This window comes from Phocoena phocoena, chromosome 3 (genome assembly GCF_963924675.1).
Source record: "Phocoena phocoena chromosome 3, mPhoPho1.1, whole genome shotgun sequence".
NCBI classification, from domain to species: Eukaryota; Metazoa; Chordata; class Mammalia; order Artiodactyla; family Phocoenidae; genus Phocoena; species Phocoena phocoena.
In genome coordinates, this window is record NC_089221.1 from 37732300 (window position 1) to 37756341 (window position 24042).

At 36.6% G+C, this 24042-nt stretch overlaps 1 protein-coding gene across 1 annotated transcript in view; it reads right to left on the reverse strand.

Moving 5' to 3' along the window:
- Positions 1 to 6109: 6109 nt before the first annotated feature.
- HCN1 (hyperpolarization activated cyclic nucleotide gated potassium channel 1) overlaps positions 6110 to 24042 on the reverse strand; it is a 368449-nt gene continuing 350516 nt past the window's right edge. Inside the window, exons 7-8 of the mRNA XM_065873350.1 lie at positions 11249 to 11413; positions 6110 to 7574 (exon numbers count right to left, since the gene is read on the reverse strand). Of these exons, the coding sequence (XP_065729422.1) occupies positions 6709 to 7574; positions 11249 to 11413 (1031 nt within the window). The 3' untranslated portion in view covers positions 6110 to 6708. The remainder of the gene's footprint in view (positions 7575 to 11248; positions 11414 to 24042) is intronic.

A 24042-nucleotide genomic window follows, 5' to 3' on the forward strand; every position in this document is an offset into this window, starting at 1 on the left:
TTGGCAGAGTTTATTTCCTTGTGAATCCAAGGGCCTGTAACCCCTTTGGATCCTAAAACAATTCCTGGTAAGGTGGGGAGGTAGAAGTCTTGATTTGCGTTGACGTATAGAAGATTAGATTAGGATAGCTTAAGAACGGAGATGTGAAGTGTCAGTTTTTGGCTGGTGGTCAATTCCCCTAATTTTTCTTGCTCTCAGATCTAAAATAAATGAAAAAAGTCAGTTTTCAAAATTTTCAAAGTCATGATCTCCTTATATAACATAAGCCTTTCTGTCAAATACTTCATAATCTGGAGAGATACAGCATCTTTAGAAGTGTCACAACTTATTTTTGCAAGAAACTATGCTATTTTTTGCCGTGAAAGAAACATGTGTTTTGAGATTATGCTAAGAAAATAGTCAGGAATTACTTTTGATGGGCTATCACAGACACAATATTTTGCAGCTATAAACTAATCCTTTAGGTAGATATAATTATTGAAGTCACTTGAAAAGTGTGCAGAAAAGTTTACCTTTTACTGTCATACAATATATTTTGCAACTTAAAGGAAAAAGGTATATCTTAGACCTACTTAGGGCCAGAACTTTTTCTGGGACATAATTTACTGTCCTTTTGGAAAGCAGTTACCATTCATGTTAAAATGCTTGAGCAATTTTCTGACAGAATTTCAAGAATAAGATCTTTACTGGGAATGTTTCCTCACTCTACTAATACTCAAATTTATAAAGAGGTTGATAATCTTTAACCAGATAATTTTCCGAAAAGTGATTGTTAAACTGATCTTTTTTTTTCTTACAAAATAGTTCAACCTAGATGGAACGTTTGGATTGGCTTACTCAGAACTCTCTTGTCAAGTTTGAACTAAAATTTTGACATATGTTTGTAATCAATTTATATGACACATTGTTTTAATAAAAAGATAAAATCTCAAAGCTCGCCAACATTCATATCTTGGAGTAATTAACAAAATCATGTAGTAGAATTCTGCTTATGTGGTTCATGTAAAGGCTAATAATAAACTAGCTTGGGAAAGACTAAGCTTTCATTACGGGTACCAGCTTAAGGAGCTATTATCTGAGAGTTTCAAATATGGAGAACTTAAAATTTAATACTGTTTATTCACAGAAATATAGGAAGTCATATGTAAGGTAAATAATCATTCCTTCAAAAAGAACTATGCAAAACAAGCCCAAATCAGTAGGTTTGATCATTGTTCTTCTATTAGCATAAAAAAACCCCCCAAAACCTTAGGTTGTATATAAAGCTATAGTTACTAAACCTTTATAGATAAATATTACAGATGTTTAGAATCTTGAGAGTTTGAATTTGGGAAGCTATACATATCTAAAGGGTCTTGGAACATGTCTAAAAGGCCTTCAGAGACAATTTATGAGCCACACATAAAAATAATCATAATTGTTTTTGATCGCAAATAGTGATGCCAAGCTAGATCATTGACTGTATGAAGAAAATTGGACTTCAAATGAGTTTTGGCTGACTCCCAAAATGGAATTTACTGTTACCAAGTAGAGAAAAACCACAGTTGAGGATACTCATATCAACTGGCTACTAGTCCTTAGATGTTCTGAACTGGGTGGTCAAATATATTTTGACTCATGCTACTGGCTTTGGGATATATGTTTAGCATTTTAAGGTAATTACTGTGAAGAGGACAATTACTTGAATCTTTCCATATGCTTGTTTATAAGCCAATATTGTTAATATCTATTTTTGATTTTTAGCATGGAGTTATATGGAGACTATATGCTATATAGTGTATGCAAGTTTTTTATCCATTAAATACTATTTAATATTTCTCAAATGAAATACTTCATTATGTTAGATATCAGAATATCATACTTTGAGCAACTCAAAACTGCACCTTTTCAATACAATTGAGGGAGTTATCAAAACAGAAAAGCAATCAAGTATTACAAAATCACTAATATTTTCTTCTAAACAGTTATAATAAAATTATCTTTTTCTGGTGGCAGATTTGTGAATAGATCATAAAATTTTTCCTGTATAGAGAAGTTCGTGCTTTCACACCCTGAAGCTATGAAGGAAATGATGAAGAACAAAACGACAGATTTTAATGGAAATGTCAATTTCTCCTAGAGAAGGAAGGAATGTGGCCTCTGGTGAAAAACTCCAAAATGGGAGGAGGAGGAATATGGCCAGTTTGCTTCTATTATAAATCCTTGATGAATTTCGGCAAGGTACTTTCTACTTTCTTTGTTCTCTTTTAAAAGCGGAGATTTTCCTCATGATTGACTTCAGTGTTGGCCAGTTTATAAAATATAGATGCTATTTTTAAAAAAGGATCAAAATTACTTAAGAAAGTCACTGCTTTTGAGTGCCAGTAGCAGGTATACTTAACCCTGAATACAACAGCAAATCTTCTTTCTTCCATCCGATTTTCTTGGAAAAAGGATAGAGTGAATAAAGTTATAGAGCTAACAATTCAGGTACTTCTCTGGTGGTGCAGTGGTTAGGAATCCACCTGTGATGCAGGGGACATGGGTTTGAGCCCTGGTCTGGGAGGATCCCACACACCGTGCATGGAGCAACTAAGCCCGTGCGCCACAACTACTGAGCCTGCGCTCTAGAGCCCGTGAGCCAAAACTACTGAGCCTGTGCTCTAGAGTCCATGCTCCGCAACCAGAGAAGCCACCGCAATAAACCTGCGCACTGCAACGAAGAGTAGCCCGCCCTCACTCGCTGCAAAGCCCGTACACAGCAGCGAAGACACAATGCAGCCAAAAATAAATAAATTAAAAAAAAAAAAAAAAGATCTGAGTTAGAAGCATATGATGCTCAAAAAAAAAAAGAACTAACAATTCAATGCATGCAGCCAGTCACACTTTTAAAAAGTTTGACCATTCCTTTCAGCTATTGATGCTCAGCACCCAATTATGCTATAAGGACCTCATTTCTTTCATATTGTACAGTATAAGCAATTTTTCAAATAGAGCATGTAATAAAACTTTGCTAGGTGTAGTGCATAGGAACAAAATAATCACATCTGGGTTTTATGGCACATATTCTAGAAGGACAGAGGTAGAAGGGAGAGAAACCTTGTTGTAAACGATGGAAGTGAGACCCACAGTAGTGAAGTAGCATAGTAAAATTAACAAACATAAACACTTAAGTGAAAAAAAAGGCGTGGAGTCTTTAAAAATAAGCCTGAAAGACAGTAGAGATCGCTTGTACTTTGAAGTGTAAATAATTCAGAATTTGAAATAATACACATAAAATTCAAAACACATCATACTGTTTAAATCACCCAAGTCCATTAGGATTACTCTAGTTACTCGATTGTGTACTTTATAGTGTCTTCCAGATGTTATGCTCGTTTAAGTTTGTAACTGGAAAAGCAACCACCTTTGGAAAGTGGAGCAGCATCCATCTGGGAATTATTCCCTTAAGGAGTGGTGATAGAGACCGGGAGACAGGCTATTTATTTGATGACTATAATCTATTTGCACTCCTGACATTTTTCCTTAGAGTTTTTGAGAATCCTTCACTCACTGCAATATACACTATCTCACGCTTTGGGCTTGATTCAAAATCCACTTGTATACGGAGGTTCTGTCACCGTCCAAAGCCTTTGCAAGACCGAAGGCTATCATAGAATAGTTTGTATATGTAAACTATAGGGCAATTATTTCTCATCCCCATATCCAATAATAGCACAGAAATGCCTGTATTTTGAAATTGGACAACAACCGCGTGCTATGGAAGTACAGTGTGAAGAACTGAAAAAAAACCCTCAACTTGTACATTATAGAAGAGGTAAAAAAACACAGGAATAGCTGGAAAATCCATGTTCTATTTAAGTTCTTTTCTTTCTACAGTTAGAGAATACCTATAATTAATTTTATGATGATTACCAAGTAAAAGCCCTCTTGGAAATCTTATGATGTAAAGATAGAAAGACAGAGGCAAATCTGTACTCTTTAATAAAACAAAATGTTTGATTAGAGTATATTGATAAAATAAAATATTCATGATTTTAGTTTATTTTCTGTTGAATTTATTAATAATCTTTATATATGTATGGCTTTGAGCAAAGACAAAAGAAATTCTCTAACTCGTCCCTGATCATACAGTTGTTGTAAGAATCAGCTATTTTACTATTTTCCCAGCAGCAGAAAGACCAATCTTTTCAACAATACATTTCTTTCTGTACAGTTTAAAACTCCATACTTATGGGTTTACCTATGTACAGAGAAAAGAGGTCACTTTTCAACTAGCAATGGACTTTTATGTTACAGGAATGTGAGTCAATTTTTTTTAACCTAAGTATATATATTCATACATATATATGTATATAATTTACCCTGTACCACTTTATTAGTTTGACATATAAACCTTAGGGGTTTTTTTTTGTCCATTCTATTACAAAGTGAATAAAAATTTTATGGTTGCACTGAAAGACCATGCAATTCAATTTTGCTTATGTTTCCCAATAGTGCTCAAAATAAAAAAAAAATTTATATATATAAAAATATTTCACTACCAAACCCATTAGTCCTATCAAATGTAAACCTTTAATAATTTAAAGGACCAATACATGATCTTAATAAATCGAAGTTAATTCTCAATAGTTTAATAAAATAAGAGTTTTGTACTGATATATAAATGGTCTTGCAGCTTCCACATAGTTTCTAGGTAGACTGAACAATCCCTTTTTCACACCGTCCCTGATGCGCCATCAGAGGTCACCAGCACATTCATGATAACATCACACTGACTAGCATGGTTGATTCCTTCCACACAAGCTGGGATCTGTTAGAAATTAAACATAACAACTCATTTTGATATTATAAGTATTATATCCATAAAAGGCATAACAGGCAGCATGGATCCATTTTAGAGTTTTTGCTTTTGTTTTTGTTTTCTGTCCTCAAGTCTATCTGGAGGCCCTGCCCCATTTAATGTGTAATCTTTGTTAAGTTCTTCTTAAATGTATCGCCAGTGTCAGAGATACAGAAGACTTCCACTTTAGGTCATTCTCTTAACGGGTTATTTACGGAAGTCGGTTATTAGGAATCTTCCAATTGTGTTCCAGTCATCACCACATTCGTGGGTTGTGTTAGGCACAAATGCTTTCTAAGGGACTTCTTTGAGAAGAAGCAGATGTTCACAGATCATGAAAAGAGTCAAGGAAACAGACAAACAAGAAAAACGATGCTCACAGACATTCAGTTTGACCCCTGCTTGCTGTCACCATGTCTGTACTTTTTTCAGCACATTTAAAATAACAAACCTCCCATCTAAGGGCTATGTTAGTCACCACATGTCTTAAGATTTACTAACCATTTAGTTACAATACACAAAGAGCAAAGTGTGTGTTCCCAAACAGATACGATGCTATAGTGTATTTATTTTTTTAAATTAACACCGCAGTAAACTACCAATTACAGTGAAGACACAGAACACACTGGCAACTCCAAATCAAGCTGTGGTTTACAAATCATTATTTAAATGATGATAATAATAATAATAATAACATTAAATGAAAGTGAAAACCTCACTTCTATACTTAAGTCAGAGATCCAAGTCAGCCTTATAGGAATTTTAAGATAGGCAATTAATGAATGGTTATACTTTTCCAGAAATGAGAAATACTGTAAGCCTTTCCCTACAATGACTGCTTTGAATGTATTTTCTTTTTTTTTCCAAAAAGCATGCAGGGACTATTTTCAGATGCTTGTTTATGGCAAGAAGGAAGAAAAGTAATGATTTTTGGTGTAATACAAGCAATTTGTAGAATCGAGCATACAATTTTGCATAAAACATTGCAGGTTAAAATAATATTGTAGGTTTCAAGCCATTGCATTACAGTTGACTAGCTGTCACAATTAGGTGTTGTAAAATTTAAAACTCTAAGTTTTGAAGTGAAGCAATTAAACTAAATTCTTAAACGATGACTTTTACCTTCACACAGCACAGAATAGCTATCTTTGTTTGGGTTGAAAAAGTTATTTACAACTAACATTGATTGAGTCTTGGTAAAAGTCCGATAACACATGAAGAGAAATATCCCCTCAGCTTTCTGAAAGATCGATGGACATGTCTGTGGTTAGAGACAGTCATAACAGCGTCAATGCTGGTCTCCTACCATGGCCAAGCATATGGTGTGTTCTTTAACCTAATTCAAAATTCAAAGCACCAAAATACAATTTAGATCTAGAAAATGGGACTTGCTATTTAATCCTCCGTAACTGATGATTAACAATTTAGATGCAGAGACACTGCTAATGAGAAAAGTTTTGATTGGTGCTGTTTAGTAGCTCACTTGAGTTGCCTTTTTAAAAGCAGAGTTTTGCTTCCATTGAATCCAAGAACTCTTCATAAAATAGAGAAATACATATATCAAAGGAATTAAGTAAAAGTAGGTTAAAAATAAATAATCTTACAACAACATTTTAAATCCTTTAATGATTTAAAGAAAGGAAGACATAAAACACTGAATGCTAAACAAGTCTTTTGAACTTTTCTTGAGATTTTTAGATATAGATTTAATAGTATATGTGTATATATATATATATATTTTTTACATTTTGCATGTAGGCCAGAGCTGTCTAAAATATCTCTTCATAGTAGGCTATAGGGATCTATCAGGAGATAGAATAAAATAAGATCTGAGAATATTCTCAGTTTATCAGAGTATTTCTTTCTGCTTTGACAATCAGCAGGCATCATAAATTTGAAGCAAATCTTGGCTTTTCTGTCTCTGGGTCTGTATGTAAGACTGAGGAAGACTCCCTCTGGTGAGCAGCTGCTGGTGGAGGGGGTGCCGGTGGGACTCCCCGGCTGGGGGGGATGGCTCCCGATGACATCTGTCGGAACAGGGTGACCCGCTGGGGGACCGTGCCCCTGATCCCTGCCTGCAGGCCCGAGCCGTGCACCGTGGTCACGGGTGGAGGGATGGACGCCAGGGACTCGCCCACAGTGGGATGTGGTCTGGAAATCAGGGTGGAAACCTCATGGGGCAGCGAGGGCTGCGAGGCCGAGAGGGGCCTGACATCTCGGGTCAGGCTGGTGTTGTGAAGCGCCTGTGTGCTCTTGTGCACTTCGTTTTTCGGTGCGGAGCTGCTGGGTGTCTGTGGAGTCTGGGGCTGCTGCTTGGTCTGCGGGGGCTGCTGTGCCTGCTGCTGAGTGAGTGACAGCTGGGAAGCAGTGGGGGAGGCGTAGTGGAAAGTTCGAGTGGCTAGCGGGCTCTGAACGGGAGGGCTGCAGACCGCAGTGGCGTAGGAGCAGGGCGAGAGGATGGCCGACGGCTGGGGGGTCTGTGTGCTGGGGCTGGGGGAGTGCAGGTTGCCATGAGACAGACTGGTGGCTGTGTACACCGGCGGAGATTGCGTCCTCCCGCGAGAGGTCGGGGTGGTAGTTGAAGACGTGGAATTCAGGGCTGTCATTTGAGGGTAACTGATGGGACCGATGGCCTGCACCATCTCCCTGTCGTGTTTCACAATCTGCTTCAGGATCTCGTTCTCCTGATTGTTGAAAACTCCAGTGTTCAGATCCTTCTGGAACTTTTGCAGAAGAATTGAATTTTTCTTTCCTGTCAGCGAAAGGAAGATAGGCACTTAGAAAGTCTATAAGTGACTGGTGACAACTCCAAGCGCGAGTGGCTCCTGCAAACAGAATGATGGCAGTGTTTCATAGAAGAGGCTTAAAAGCCAAGCACTCACCTTTAGACACCAAATAGACACATGGCTCCTGTCTCTCATGCTTCCTGTATCTTTCTGGGAAATTTTACCTTCTATACGAGTCAAGTTGAAAAGTCTGTAATATGGCAAAAGCCATCTTACAGAAGAAATGGAGAGCTTTGCATGAGGGTTACCTTGGGAGAAGAAAGGGCATTTGGAGCAGGACGGGCCCGAAGTCAAGATTTCAGTTTAAAGCTTCTTTTTCAAGAAAGGACAATGGAATACATACTCTGTGACAGGCACCCTACCCAAGGCTTTAGGCAGATTTATTTTATTTAATCCACAACTCTTTGCGGTAAGTGTGCTCATAATCCCACTTCACCCAAAAGGAGACTGGAACATAAGAAGGTTAAGAGTGATGTCCAAGAAAACATAGTTAATAAGTGACAGAGCTGGGACAGGAAACCAGTAGATCTGATCACAGATTTACTGCGGACTATGAAGCAGCCACATCTATATCGCGTTGAGTGTCTGCTGGAAATGAAGTCTCCTGGACCTCATCCACTTGCTGCACCAGATGCTGCCTTTTACTATGATCTCCTGGTAGTTGTCACATGCAAGTTTGAGAAGCAAAGGCCTTTGCTTTTGACCAGTGCCCTACACCAGTGATTCTCTACTCTACCTGCACATTTTTGTCATCTTTAGAGCTTTAAGAGTTACTTATTTACATCTGCACCCTAACAATTAAATCAGAATAAACAGACATGGGTCCAGATTTTGGTACTTTAAAATAAACTTTCCCCAGGGGATTTTTGTGTGCAGCCAGATTGAGAACTATTTCATAATCTTACTTTTTTTTTTTGCGGTACGTGGGCCTCTCACTGTTGTGGCCTCTCCCGTTGCGGAGCACAGGCTCCGGACGCGCAGGCTCAGCGGCCATGGCTCACGGGCCAAGCCGCTCCGCGACATGTGGGATCTTCCCAGACCGGGGCACGAACCCGTGTCCCCTGCCTCGACAGGCGGACTCTTAACCACTGCGCCACCAGGGAAGCCCTATCTTTCTTCTTCTGAGAGGTTGTTGTGAGGATTCAGGGGCATAATGTATGGCAAGCTCTCAGCTCATTCTAGAACCTCAACAAGTATTACCTCTCCTTCTCGCTATTGTCTTTGGAGTCGTTTGCAATAAGGAGATGTTCTCTGGCAAAATAACAATTAGCACCAATTGTAGGTTGATGTAAGGGGAAAATCAGTGACTTTTTAATGGCATCATCACCTAGGTAAATATGGTAACTGAAAAGTAAATCAATTTGCCATATCACTAAATAAAGTATCACATCTAAACTAACAAGGAATATTTTCAAATGGAAATGTATGATATAATTTACTTGGCTGCTGGGAAAGGCAATCATTTTAAATGACTGCCAAAATGAATAGTTCTCTCTCTCCTTACAGAATTGTCCTAATTTCCCAAAGAACAAAGACTTCTACGTTAGTAGAAAACATAAATGCTTACTTTGCATATACCCTTAATTAACTATAACATATGCATTTATAAGCAATGGCCACAGCACTGAGAAGGATAATATTTTTTTGTGATCCTGTGAATAGTCAACATTTCATAATCTAAGTATCTGGGACCTTGTGGAAAAATACTATAACTTTTAATGCACTGTTAGAATTTTGTGAAGATTAAAAATGGAAATACTGGTGCTCACTAGCAATTTTATTGCCTATATTATTGATTGCAAACTGTTTCATGCAAACTTTCTTATAAAAAATTAACTGTAATAAGTTAGATGAAAGTGATGCTCTATCAGATTAACAGAAATTCTCCATTGAAATATCCTGATTTGATGCTTTTGCAAAATATGTTTAGCTGGCTTAGGAAGAAAACTCATATGCTCAGAAATTAGTCTCTGGCTCTACCATGAACACTCACACACCACAAAGAGGGAAGTTATTTTCAAATTAAGTAAAGATGCTTTTAGGTATACTCGCTTCTTTTATGGGCACTGTCTTCTGGACACTCCGTCCTGTTACATCTCTAAGTTATCAATAAGATTTTTAATATGTGTCCTGTGTCTAATGGTAATGTCCAAATACTACATTTACTTCTCCTAACCTAATTTCAGATCCTTATGCACTCTGTTGTCCTACCAATATAGAAGAAAAGAAAGATGTAAAGTGCAGAAGAAAAGCTGACACAACCATACGTCAATCAAAAGTCCTTACCTTTAATAAAAATGAAGCAGTTGAAGTATCTCTTTGTTTACTTTCCAGTGATCCCAACCCCAATCTCCTTTGAGTTCACTGATTCCTTCATCCCTCCCTAACTCTCTTCAACAATATTCATTGTGTACTAGGTACTGTGAATGTAATAGTAAATTAGATATGATCTCTACATTCATAAAGCTTAGCATCTCTAGAGCAATTTAAATAATAAAAGCAGTGCTGTGATGGATGAACTTCCCAGTAGTATGGGAGAATATCTCCAGGGTACTCAGACTATTAAGAGGGTGGAAGGTCAAAGAAGGTTTATACAGGGAAGTGATGTCTAAACTGAGATATGAAAGCTAGTAGAGTTAAGCAGGGAAAGGGAACAGAGGAGGGTAGGGTGCAGGAGGAGGATCTGGGTGTGGAAGATGAATGCATATCCCCTTCCAACATCAGAATGTTCTAGCATATCTTGGGAAGTTAACAGCAAGCCAATCTGATCTAACTTTACTATGGCAATTATTTAAATCTTTAAACCAGTGTAACTAGTAAGGTCTAACTTACATATTTTTATTTGAGAGCAGAGAAGATTTTTAAGATAAGTTGATGTTTGCAAAGTAAAGCATCTATGTGGGCACTTCTATTAAGGTTTTTTCTGCTTGAGTCTGTATTACAAACATTTCAAGAAGTTTCTACTGAGACAATGAACATACACAAGTTTTCAATTCTTAATATAAGAATAAATGTAAAGTTGATCCTTAAAAATGAAAAAAAAAGCCTTATGATAAAATTTAGTTTGTAATGTAGACTCACACTATTGCATTTTTAGTTCTATTTTAATGCTGTGTAGAATTTTTAATCATTGTTTTTTACCTTAAGATTCAAATTGTTTTGGTATCACTGGTGAAATCAGATTGCGTAGCTAGAAAAAATAGAGATGAATAAACAAACCTAGAATACTTAGAAGAGAAAGTTAGATAGAGCCTCAGATCTTTCTAGAAATATGGCTAGAGCTAATTGCTATTTCTATATTTCTATGTTAATTAATAAGCAATCTATATACTAGCATTTGGGACTTATGATTGCAAATATGTATCAGCCCACTAGATTAAAACTGAATTGTGGGCTTCCCTGGTTGGCGCAGTGGTTGAAAGTCCGTCTGCAGATGCAGGGGGACACGGGTTCGTGCCCTGGTCTGGGAAGATCCCACATGCCGTGGAGTGGCTGGGCCTGTGAGCCATGGCCGCTGAGCCTGCGTGTCCAGAGCCTGTGCTCCGCAACGGGAGAGGCCACAACAGTGACAGGCCCGCATACCACAAAAAACAAAAAACAAAACTGAATTGTGCACAAAGAAGAAAACTGAACAGAGTACCTATCCGATCTAGTCGGTCAATGGCTACTGTCTCAAAGGCTCTTCTCATCATTGGATATTCCTCCAGGACCTCATTGAAATTGTCCACAGAAAGCGAATAAAGACGACAATATGTATCAGCTCGAACACTGGCAGTGCGTCGTCCCTTGGTCAACAGGCAAATCTCTATAAAAACAAAGAAGAAAGATTTGTTTGGCAATTTTCTTTAAAAGGCCATTAAGACCTACCACAACTAAAAGAAAAAAGTCTCATGGTGTGAGAAACCAATGATTAGTAACATTTTCTATTTTATCAGGAAATCCTTTCTGATAATTAAAAGTGCCCAATTTCTAATACTCAATCTTAAAATATTATTTTTTTTAAACAATTGAGGCTTTTGGTTCAAAGGGAAGGCTGTAACAAAATTATCTTCTTCCAGCTCCAATTCCAATTCACCTGAAACAAAAATATGCAGAAGAAAGAAAAATAAATCCAAAATGGAGTTGAAAACAGGAAGAGACTATTCTCAGATAGAAGTTCTTATGAATTCTGGAAGGCAGAGAGCAGATGGTATTATATAGACAGAAACTAAAGTGAGCCCAAAATCATTGGCTTAGAAAGTCTTATGATTAAGCAAAATTGAATCACAGGTTCAGATGTATGCATTATAGGAATGTTTTATGTAGTTCATATATTCCCAGTAAGATCAGTATAAAAATTATATTCCAAATGTACAGAGGGGATTTTCATTTAAGTAATTTCTAAGGAAAATATTTTGTTGTAATTTTGATTCCCAATATATGGTAAGTAAATATTTGCAAACGTGGATTTTCTTATTAGCTAGATAAATAAATGATAAAAGTGAAGATTTTCTATTTCATTTCCCAAAATTTATGTATTAAAATCCTATAGACTTTGCTTCTTTAAAAAATTTAAATAATTGAAAAACTTTGCTTCAAAATAACCTATTTGAAAAAAGGAATGGGAGAAGTGTTTCTGAAATGCACTGTCTTCTAACAAAAGGAAATAAGCAAAATAATTATTGAAAGGGGCCTAAATTCATACTCCTCTGAACTTATTTAAAGAATTTCAGTTCATGTTGATAAACATAGTGAGTAAATTATATGGTAGGCATTATGTCCTTGACGTTAGGGCTGGAAACATGAATCAAACATCATATCTACTTCTGTATTACTTATTTGCTGGTAGTAAAAAGAAAAAGTTCATTTGAATTAAGATTTCATTTAAAATGCAAGCTGGTGAGAGCAATAATATAGAAGTCAGGCACTCTGGAAGTACTAAAGAAGTGCATCTGAACCAATCTGGCAATTGAGAGGATTTTAGGAAATGCCACCTAAGCCACCAATTATGTTGTTACTGTTCATGCTTGTAAACATTTCAAATTTAATAAACAATATTGTGGTTGGGCCAACATGGTAGAGTAGGAAGACCCTGAGCTCACCTCCTCCCATGGGCACACCAAAATTACAAATACATACAGAGCAATGTATGTATGAGAAGGACCTGGAGACTAGCAGAAGAGATTTTCTACAACAAAAGATATAAAGAAGGAACCACAACAAGAAGGGTAGAAGAGGCAGACACGCTGTATAGTCAAGACCCATAACCCTGGGTAGGTGACCCACAAATGGGAGAATAATCACTATTGCAGAGATTCCCCTTAGGGAGAGAGGGGTCTGAGCCCCACACTGGGCTCCTCAGCCTGCGGGTCCTGCACCAGGAAGATGACCCCCAGAAAGTCTGGCTTTAAGGCCAGTGGGGCTTGCATTCTTGAGAGCTGGAGGGTTGTAGGAAGTAGAGACTCCGCTCTTGAAGGGTGCACACAAAATCTTACACCCTCCAATACCCTGTGCAGAAACAGTAATTTGAAGAAGCCTGGGTCAGACCTACTTACTGATCTTTTAGAGCCTCCTAGATTGGCAGGAGGCAACTGGGACACAACCTGAGGACACAGATGCTGGTGGCATCCATTTTTGGGAGCTCATTATACCCCAAGGACACTGATGCTGGCAAGCACCATTTTGGAATCCTCCCTCTACCCTATTAACACTGGAACCCAGCCCCATCCACCAATGGGCCAGCACCAGCCCTGGGACTCTCTGCGCCATGCAGCCCGCCATGCTGGGACCCAACCCCACCCACCAGCAGCCAGCAACCTCTGAACCAGCAGGAATCAAAGGTACATTAGATGATACAGAGGACTGGATCAGTAAATTGGAAGACAGAGTAGTAAAAATCACCCATCTGAACAGAAAAAAGGAAAAAGGATTTTTTAAAAAAATTAGGATAGTTTAAGGGACCTCTGGGACAACATTAAGCATACTAACATTTGCATTATCGGAGTCCCAGAAGGAGAAGAGAGAGGAAAAGGGGGCAGAGAACACATTTGAAGAAACAATAGCTGAAAAATTCCCTAACCTGGGAAAGGAAATAAACATCCAGGTCCAGGAAGCACAGAGAATCCCAAGGAGGATCAACCTAAGGAGGACCACACCAAGACACATTATAATTAAGATGGCAAAAATTAATGATAAAGAGAGAATATTAAAAGCAGCAAAGTAAAAGCAACTAGTTACAAGGGAACTTTGCATAAGATCATCAGCTGAGTTTTCACCAAAAACTTCGCAGGCCAGAAGGGAGTGGCATAATATGTTTAAAGTGAAGAAAGGAAGAAACGTACAACCAAGAATACTCTACCCAGCAAAGCTGTCATTCAGATTGGAAAGAGAGATGGAGATTTTTACAAACAAGGAAAAGCTGAAAGAGTTCAGTACCTCAACCAGTTTTACAAGAAATGTTAAAGGGACTTCTCTAAACAAAAAAGAAAAGGACAGAAATAGAAATATGAAAGTTATAAAAGAAAAAATCTCATTGGTAAAGGCAAATAGACATTAAAGGTAGTAGCCCAACCAAACATAAATAAAACCAAACCAAACATAAATCTAGTAGAAAGGTTAAAAGAGTTGTGCACTTAGAACTAACATAGTGTTGTAGGTTAATTGTATTTCAATTATTTAAAAAAAATATGTAGACACTGGGAGGAAATGCATCAGAATGCTAATGGTAGTTATTTCTGGGGGATGGGGATTATGGGTGATTGTTCTTTTTTATTTCAGGCTTTTATGTAATTCTAGTTGTCTGCAATGAACATTCATTACTTGTAAAATTAGAAAAAAAACAATAAATGTGATTAAAAATGAAAAAATAATATTGTGGACTGTTCATGTCTGTGTGCACGCTTGTGTGTGTATTTGTGTGTGTGCACCTTTGGTGTGCATAGCAAGATAAACCTCTACTGGTCAGTGTTTAAGCATAAAGCATATTATCATATGATGGAATTTGTCAGCTACTCTAATTTTAAAAAAATGTAATAAAAGTATTTTCGACACTACCCCAAAATTAAACTCCTGTGTCACTATAGTACTAATGCCATATTATATAACTTATGATTGCTAAATTATGTCAAACATACTGATGAGAAATGTTTTTATTGCTAAGTGTTGCTTTCAAATCTGTACAAGTTGTCATACAGAATGGTTATAAGCCTCTTGGAAAATAATCCAATGATACATAACAAAGACCTTAAAATGTATCCATACAGTTTACCCAGAAATTTCACTTAACAATCTAGCCTAAGGAAATAGTCTGTAATCAGAACAATGTTATTTACATGGTGATATACATTATGCATTTATGTATACATCTGAAAATATGGGAATGCCTTAAATGAATAATAAGTCAAGATTCATAATCAACTATGTGGCAATTATTAAAAGTAAAGCTTTTAAAGTCTATGTATTAATAGTAGAATGGTCATGAAAGCTTAACAGAGAAAAGCAGGATACAAGGTTTTAATTATAGCATGATAAAAATGATCACATATAGTATGAAAAAAATGACAATAAAATCTACCAATATGCACTGCTCCGTTGAAAAATATTCTTTTATGTAGATATACTGTTTACATTTTTTTCAACTTTCCTTTATCTAAATTATTTTTATTTGTGGATATACAACTTTTATTTTTTAAAAGTTACTTAAAATTTAATATCTAAGTGCACAGAAGAGAAAAAACCCCAAGATATGAAGGAATATAAACAAACCTAAAAAGAGTGATTACTATTGTAGGTGATTTCCTCAACTTTACCTTCATTTTTTTAAATGTATTTTTAATTTGGCACTTATATTCTTAATTTACAAATGCTTTCCATTTTCCTATATTTGTTGCTTTCTCATTATATCGTTCTCTTTTGTTGTGAATGTAATAACCTCTATCTTCTGGTAGTTGTTAGAGATCTGGTTTTGAATAATGAATATATGCTACAATATGGATATATTGTATATGGATGAACCTCAGAATGTTTCACAAACATAGTGAAAGAAGCAACACAGGACAGTCCATATAGTACGTGCTTCCACTGATATAAATAATCCAGAAAAGGGAAATCTATAGTGACAGATAACATATTAGTGGTTGCTTGGGGAAGTGGGTGGAAAAGATTAACAATAAGTGGGCAGGAGGAATCTTGTTGGGGTGATGAAAACCTAAGCCTGTTTGGCTTGGCTTTCATAGTGTTGGTTTCATAATTTTGGAAATTTCTAAAAAGATTGAATTGTATACTTTGAATTATATATACATGTTGCAATAACACTGTAAAATGGAAACAAAAAGAAGTTTTGTCTTTATATTTTATCTTTATTGTATTTTAGTTTCTGTTCTGTTTTCTGAATTCTTTCTCTTTACTCTGGAATCGTTGTTTCTGTCTCTGTGTCTAGATCTTTCCCTTGTATATTGAATGTTTTCTTTAGGTTACTTGTTGATGTCCATTTCTGTTGAGGATGAAAACTCTAGTGATGTGGCAGCATTTATTGATCTGGAGTTTCTCTTTAGGGTGAATAGGTGGGAAGTTTATCCTCAAATTTCCCTAAATGCCAGAATGAGGAGGGCTGTACTCCAAGGTTACCAACATCTCTCTTAATCGTTCTAGTTCTCTGCCTTGTTCAATTACTTTAGAGAAGAACCACTTGCTTTTTTCTCTCCTCAGGAAAATAAATGCTTGGTTACAGCCTGTTCTGTAATGTCAAGGGAGGGACAAAGAGTCCACTGTACCACACAGAGACCTTCCCTAAGTCACTGTTTCCCCTCACTTTTCAGTTGGCCCTCTGTCATCACACTGTCTCTTAGCTAGCAGCTTTTCTGGAGTTTTGCCAGGAGCTTTGCTCTCTTCTTGGTCATAACCCTCAGCATTATATTCCAAGTTCCCTCTACTTTTCCTTCAAGTTTCATCAGTAACGACCAGCATAATTTAAAAAAACTTGTCTTAAACAACAGAAATTTATTTTCTCACATTTCTGGAGCCTGGAGGTCCAAAATCAGGGTGACAGTATGGTTGGGTTCTGGTGAGAGCTCTCTTCCTGGCTTGCCGATGGCCAAATTCTCACTGTGTCCTCACATGGCAGAGAGCGCCCCCATCTCTTCCTTTACCAACACTGTCACTAATCCCATCAGGAAGTTCCCACCCCCAGTCACCTCATCTAATTCAACTACCTAAGGCTCCACTTCCAAATACTACCACGTTGGGGATTAGGGATTCAACTTACTGAATTTGGGAGAGACAAGGACATCCAGTCCATAACACCATGTCTCTTGTCCTGAAATACTATTTATGTCCCTCTTGCTCTTTAAAAAAAAACTAAGCTAAGAAACAAAAAACAAAAAAACAGCTTTATTGAGGTATAATTGATATACCAAAACTCTGCACATATTTAATGTATACAGTTTGATGAGTTTGGACATCTCCATGTACCTCTGAAACCATCAGCGTATCTGTCACTTCCAAAAGTTTTCTTAACTGCATGTTACAGAATACCTGAATAATACTGGCTTACCAATAAAATAACTTAATTATAAAAATCTGGGAGGCAGGGCTAGTGTGGATTTGGTATCTCAGTGATGCTGAGGCACTGTGCTGGCATGACTTTATTTTCTTGGCCAACCTCTCATGATCACAAGTTCAAAGCAGCAACTACAAGAATTTACATCCTCATACAGTGTCCACAGAGAGGGAGAGACTTCCTTCCCACATTTCTTTCTTTTTATTGTGAAAGCAAAACTTCATAATATTCCTTTACTACTTTTAATTTGGTCTCTGGAAAGGGAAGAGATAAAGACATGTATTGAGGATCATCTTATGTAAAGAAATGGATTTGTATTTACTTTTCTGTATGCTTAAAAATTATTTGAATACTTTTTACAACGAGCCTGTATCTATATATTACTTTTGTACTTTAAAAAATAAATTTAAAAATTAGAAAAAATATAGCTACTCTCAATACTTATAGTCATTTTGGAGACATAGTAAAAATAGATTTCTTTCAGCATAGATATATTCATGTTTTCTCTAAATTATTCTTTGCAAATGATTTTCTGGTTTCTATTGTCTGGAGTCCTCATCTAATGGATATACAATATACGTAGCTAAATGGAGTGGATGGACATGCGTTACATGGTATAGGTCCCCATAATTAATTGATGAATCAGTTAAATACTGCCTTTGGTATGAGAAGAAATCTTCCTAGAGGATGGTGCTTAAATAATATTTTAGGCCTATATAAAAAAATGAGTACATGTTTTATAAGAAAACTTCAGAGGTGTTATTGTCCAGCAAATCTTACTTCTTCATTAAATTCTATTTAAAATACAATGTACTTATGTAATTCTTTACCTTTTGTGATTTTTTGAATGAAAACTGACATTTCAATTTGGTTGATTTCTTGCCAACTAATGAAGTAGAATGCTATTTTGGTGATTTTCTGTAGCAGTGATGGTTACCTGCTGATTCTGCTACCTTAACAGACATCCAATTTCTTAGGTTATTTTAGAGATTTTTTTTTTTCTTTTTGGTGTAGTATAAAGAGTATTGGCCTGGGACTAGAAGTCCAGTGTTACAGTCTCAGACTGATTGATCTTGGTTGTGAAGATTTGGACAAATACTTATATTCTCTGGACCTTCATCTATTTATCTGTAAAATGTAAAATTCAATTATATCTCTAGAGTTTTATCAACATTTAATCCATAACTTCAGACTTCGGTCATATTTTATATCTAAAGTTCCACTGATTTTTATATCTTTAGTGCTTCCATGGTATCTGGTAGGTGTTTAATGTTTGCTGAAATGAATCATTGAACCAAAGAGCAACATGTTCTACAAAATGAGTTTCAATCACCTGTGGAAAAACTAAGGGCTAAATATAGATTTTCACTAGCAAAGTCCTTTCAGAAGTTATCTAGTGAGCTGTGTTCATTCCCAACATAAAACTCTTCAGTCTTTATCTCTCAACATCTCTTCAATAATTTCTTAGTGAGAAACAGATCAGATGAGGGTATATTCATGAGGGTATATTCTAGAAATAGTCACTGGTCAGTGTGAAAACCTATTTAAATAGTCTTTTCTTCTTTTAATGCCTCCATACTCTTTGTTTCCACTGTGAAGAGAAATAAACAATGCCACGCACTTAGCAATGAGAAAAAGTAAACCTGATCATAAAAGAATCTTAGATTTCATGAACTGAATTTCCAGATTCCATATGAGTAGAGTAGGTGTTTCTTTGTAAATTAATTTTCTCTTGATAATAAGTTATTTTGGGGATCTACTTTTTTTTTTTTTTTTTTTTTGCGGTACGCAGGCCTCTCACTGTTGTGGCCTCTCCCGTTGCGGAGCACAGGCTCTGGATGCGCAGGCTCAGCGGCCATGTCTCACAGGCTTAGCCGCTCCGCGGCCTGTGGGATCTTCCCGGACCGGGGCACGAACCCGTGTTCCCTGCATCGGCAGGCGGACTCTCAACCACTGCGCCACCAGGGAATCCCGAGGATCTACTTACTGAGTGAAGAGGGTCCTGTGTTAGGTGTTACAGATTGAGTTTTTGTGTATTTACGCTGTGCGTGTGTGTGTGTGTGTGTGTGTGTGTGTGTGTGTGTGTGCGTGTAAAAGACAGAGAGAAAAACCAATTTAGTCATTTGTACCTCATACTATCCTTTGGGCTCCTTAGGAATTTTGTAGATATTAGTTCATCACTGTTTTTAATTTCTTGTATTGTGTTTTCTACTTGTTTCCTAACTATTGACCTTATCTCCCTAGCTTAAGACATTTTAAAGACAACAACCATACAGGAACATTATTTTATCCCTAGCGGTGCCTGCTGCCTTGGGTTCTTAGCCCAGTGAAATTGTTTTAAAATGCTGATGAGTACATCAATGATAGTGGACAAACCCCAGATTGACGCTAAATTCTAGCCTTAAGTTTTAAGATGGCATAATAATGGCTCCCCTGCTGAGGATCTTCTCTTTGTAACAGAACTTGCCGAACACTTTAAGCACCTTCTTTGCAGCACAATATATCTTTGCGGTTTTTGTGTAATGTATATAAGGAAGAAGGTACCTAGAAGGTTTGGTAATGTTTTCTTCAAGGTGGATATGTTATTACTCACTATCTAGAAAATTAACTTGCTTTTAGGTGCTCAGATTGACTTCCCAAGGAAAATAAAATAAAATATAAAATGAAATAAAATTGAACTCCCAAAGAACAAGTTGAGTGCCGCTTACAGATATAACCTTTTAAAAACAAAAAAATAAAAATAAAAACAGAGTCTTCTGGCATATTTTCTAGACTCTGTTGCTTGTTTCAATCTTTCTGCCCTTTTTCCTTGTTTGTCTACTCTCTGAGAACTCAACTAGCAATTTCCTAGTGGTGTAATCACTGCTTTAAAAATCTTAATGCAAATTTACTTGGAAATATATCCTTTCATCTGGATACAAATTTCTAAATGATAATTAAGTTCACAAGTAATGGGAACTTGGCATATTAATTTTATTTCTGCATTATTCTCCTGTTTTCCTCTACACGGTAAGTTATTTTCTTTACAGGTTAAGTTATTTCACTTACTCAAGAGGGAAACCAAGAGTAATGCATTCCATCACAGGAGTATTATAAATCTCTGTTTCCGTTTTTCAGCATCATAAGAAATGTGTCCCGGGAGATTAAATTTGGCCTACCACACTATATATATATATACTTTTAATAATCCTTAGGGTATGAGATATATCAACCCCCCAATGCTATTTTTGCTGACATTAGTTAACCCTGATTATAAACATTTCAGTTCACCTGACATTACCATCACCTATATAAACAGTCATTTTATAAGGTAGGGCAAATGGCCTCAAGAATTTTGCAACTCAGAAATATTTCTATGACCTCTAAAACAGAGCTTGATATTGCAGTAACACAGAGTTAATCATGAACTTATGACATGTTTTGTAAGGCAATGAAAGTGTTTAAACCTGAGTTTCCAGAATTTATGGGAAAATTTGTGCTCAGCTGCTCATAATAACCTAAGCAAGAGTTGCTTCCTTCTTTTATACCCGATATGATGAACTAAAAGTAATTCTCTGCTGTGCATTAAAATACTAATTTCCTAGAAATTATTTGGGTTTCTAATCCAGTGCCTCATAATAATGTGCAAGAGGAAATATCACTTTTTTTTTTTGGTACGTAGGCCTCTCACTGTTGAGGCCTCTCCCGTTGCAGAGCACAGGCTCCAGATGCACAGGCTCAGCGGCCATGGCTCACGGGCCTAGCCGCTCCATGGCATGTGGGATCTTCCCAGACCGGGGCACGAACCCGTGTCCCCTGCATCGGCAGGTGGACTCTCAACCACTGCGCCACCAGGGAAGCTCGGAAATGTCACCTTTTAGTTTTCTATTTGTATTTGTAATCTTTCCATATTTATATTAGTGAACTAGTAAAATATCACCTCTTACGGCATGGTGAGGTAACATTTGGCTTAAAGCAATTTGTATATCAAGCTTGGCTGGTAGAAGAAGCACTTTAAGTGTCAAATGGATCTAAATAAGGATCTAAAGAAATTTAGAGTCGGATAAAACATAAAATAGATGTAAATTTTGTAGTATTGATATTTGATGTATCTTGAAACATTTCACATTTTAAAAATAATTTTCTGAGAGATTAGATATAACATATTTCCAAATACAGATTTATATATAGATAGATTTTATAGTATGACAGCTATTCTAATAAACAGAAAACCCAGTTCTGCTTTTTCTTCTAAATATCTAACTGAATATTTCAATTCCCAGAGAAACAGTGGTACTTAGACAATTATTAGTGTCCTCTGCTGCAGCTCATGCAGTTATTTACGATTATTTATTCATTTAAAGTTATTATCTTGTCAAACTAATCTTAGCTCTCCCCATATGTTTGGTCAATTTATTTCTCTTAAAACACAAGGTTAGGGTGGTCACCTGGGGCTCTGAGTATTGACTCTAGTAGCGACACCTCAGACAACTTATGCACTAGCAAAATTGTTATGAGATTTACCTAAAAAAGTGCCAGTAAAGTGCCCGGTACAAGCCTAGTGCAGTATGGACACTCTCACAACATGAGTTCCTTTTCCCCTTATGTTTCTACTCCTTTCTCTGTATTTTTTCCTGTGATTTTGGCTCTACCTGCTAGAACCAAGGAAAAAGTAATGCTTCATAGATCAAGTAACCTTCCAAATTTGTGAAATATAACAGCCATCTCCCACACCCTCCACCCTCTCATAAACAATTTGTTCATAAACTAACCATCCCAATTCTTTAGACTTGTCTCAAGTAAGATGGCTTCGCACCGATGGACACCTTTTCTTAGTTACCCCAGGGAGAATTCATCTTTGTGCTTCTACTCTACTTTGATCATCTTGCATCTTAGCCTCTACAGCACATTATTACGTTATTTGTCTACATGATATTTCTCGATGCTAAACTATAAGGTATTCAATGAAAAGTACAACAATCACATTTGCAGTGTCTAGCCCTTACCATAGATTTAGTCACACAATATCACTTGGTTCACGGAGCAAGGAATGAATGAGTCAATCAAGTGATGAGAAGCAGAAAGACTTACACCGGATTGGAAACATTCTTCATAAAACAATGTGCTCACATTTGAACACAACATCCCAAATAGCCAGATTTTTTGAGGAGCATTGGTCCTATTCATCAGATGCTACGTCACGCTTATCTTTTATCTGGTTCCTATTGATTACAAACACTTTTAGGACATTACTGTTCCATTCTGTTGGATATGTGGAGGTTTCCATTAAGGTTTATACTTTTCACTCCTTAACCTCTCTCCCCTTCCCCTTCCTTAGGATGTCTGTGTCTTTACATTCCTAACGTCTGCATAAAATCAGCTTCACACAATACTATTTATAAACTGATATCTACTATACATTTATACTACTTGTCATCGTCAAATTACAATACTTATGGACTATCACAGTGATTTTCAGAATATCTATGGGGTAGATAAGAAACAATCACTGCTAGCCCCATGTTAGCCCACATGATATACAGAAGATTAAAGGGGATGTGTTATGTGATTGGAACAAAAATCACATAAAAATATCAAAGCTAAGAAGAGTAAGACTACAGTTTTCCTGCTTCTATCCATCTTTAAAAATCTACCAGACCACTCCAAATCTTTCCTTCTGGTTTTAAATCTACCAGCACTCAACTCTTTAAAAGTTAATCAAACACCTTGAATTATAAATGCCTTTAAAAAGCAGTGAGCTTTTTAAAAATTCATCAAACGATTTCGGCTCTTAGATACCTCAAGTGTGTTTTCTGAAGTAATATCTTGACAGCTCTGTTTTCCTATGTGGTTTAACATAAAATTTTAAAAAGTATAGCAGGAATAACAGTCTAAATAGAAAATATATTCACTAGATAATTATGAGGTGAGTCTACTACAGGAAAAGAGTTGTTTGTCTCCAAAATTTACCCTGGTTCTCTCTCTTTATCCTCTTTTTCGCACAACACACATACACATGTGGATGATAAAACAGAGATTTAAATACACATTTTCTTGGCTTATTGAATGTAAAAGTCAATGATCAACTGATTCAGACTGGATTCTTTAGCGCAGTGTTTCCCACATTTTAATATGCATAAGATCACTTTATGCACTTTAGTGTCTTGCTGAAAAGAAGATTAGGATTTAGCAAGTCTGGAGTGGGGCCTGAGACTGCATTTCTAACAAGTTCTTAGGTAATGCCAATGGTGGACTTTTTTGGGAAATGAATTCTTGTAGCTGTCAAATTTGCATCTAAAATAGGGTTCTTAGTTTAAGATAAGTTGGGAAAAGGTGGCAAAAAGAAATGGAATTTAAGGGATAGTATAAATTCAAGTCAACGAATGATCTCCTTGTACCAGCACGTTGGAGGAAACTATGGGAAATATAAAAGAAATGAAAGATACCGATCCTGACTCAAAGCTTTTATAATTAATTAGAAATTCAAGTACAATGTATAACAAAAGCTTGAGAATAATTCCAAAGCTAAAGCGTTTGCTAGTGACTTTAAAGTTTATAAAAATCTAAAAATCCAGTTCTGTACAACTTTGATGGCATTAAAGGCCTTAGGCTCTGAAAGAAGTGTAGAAATTGCACTGCTTAGACCATGAGGATGGAGAGGACAGGAAAAAAAGGAAGGGGGGTGGGGAAACAAAGGACATTAGAATGAAATAATCATGAGCACAGGTTAAGAGAACAGTTTATAAGGAGGTTTTCATGCAATTGCAGAAACAGCAGCTTCACAGGATCGTAGGATTTTGATTAGGCATAGAGAATATTCCTCTAAAGATAAGAAGTTGGGTCTCAATCCACAATGGTATTGCAATGCTCTTAAGGAAGAAATTTGTTTATAAAATATTGTCTTAGGAAAGGAGATTATA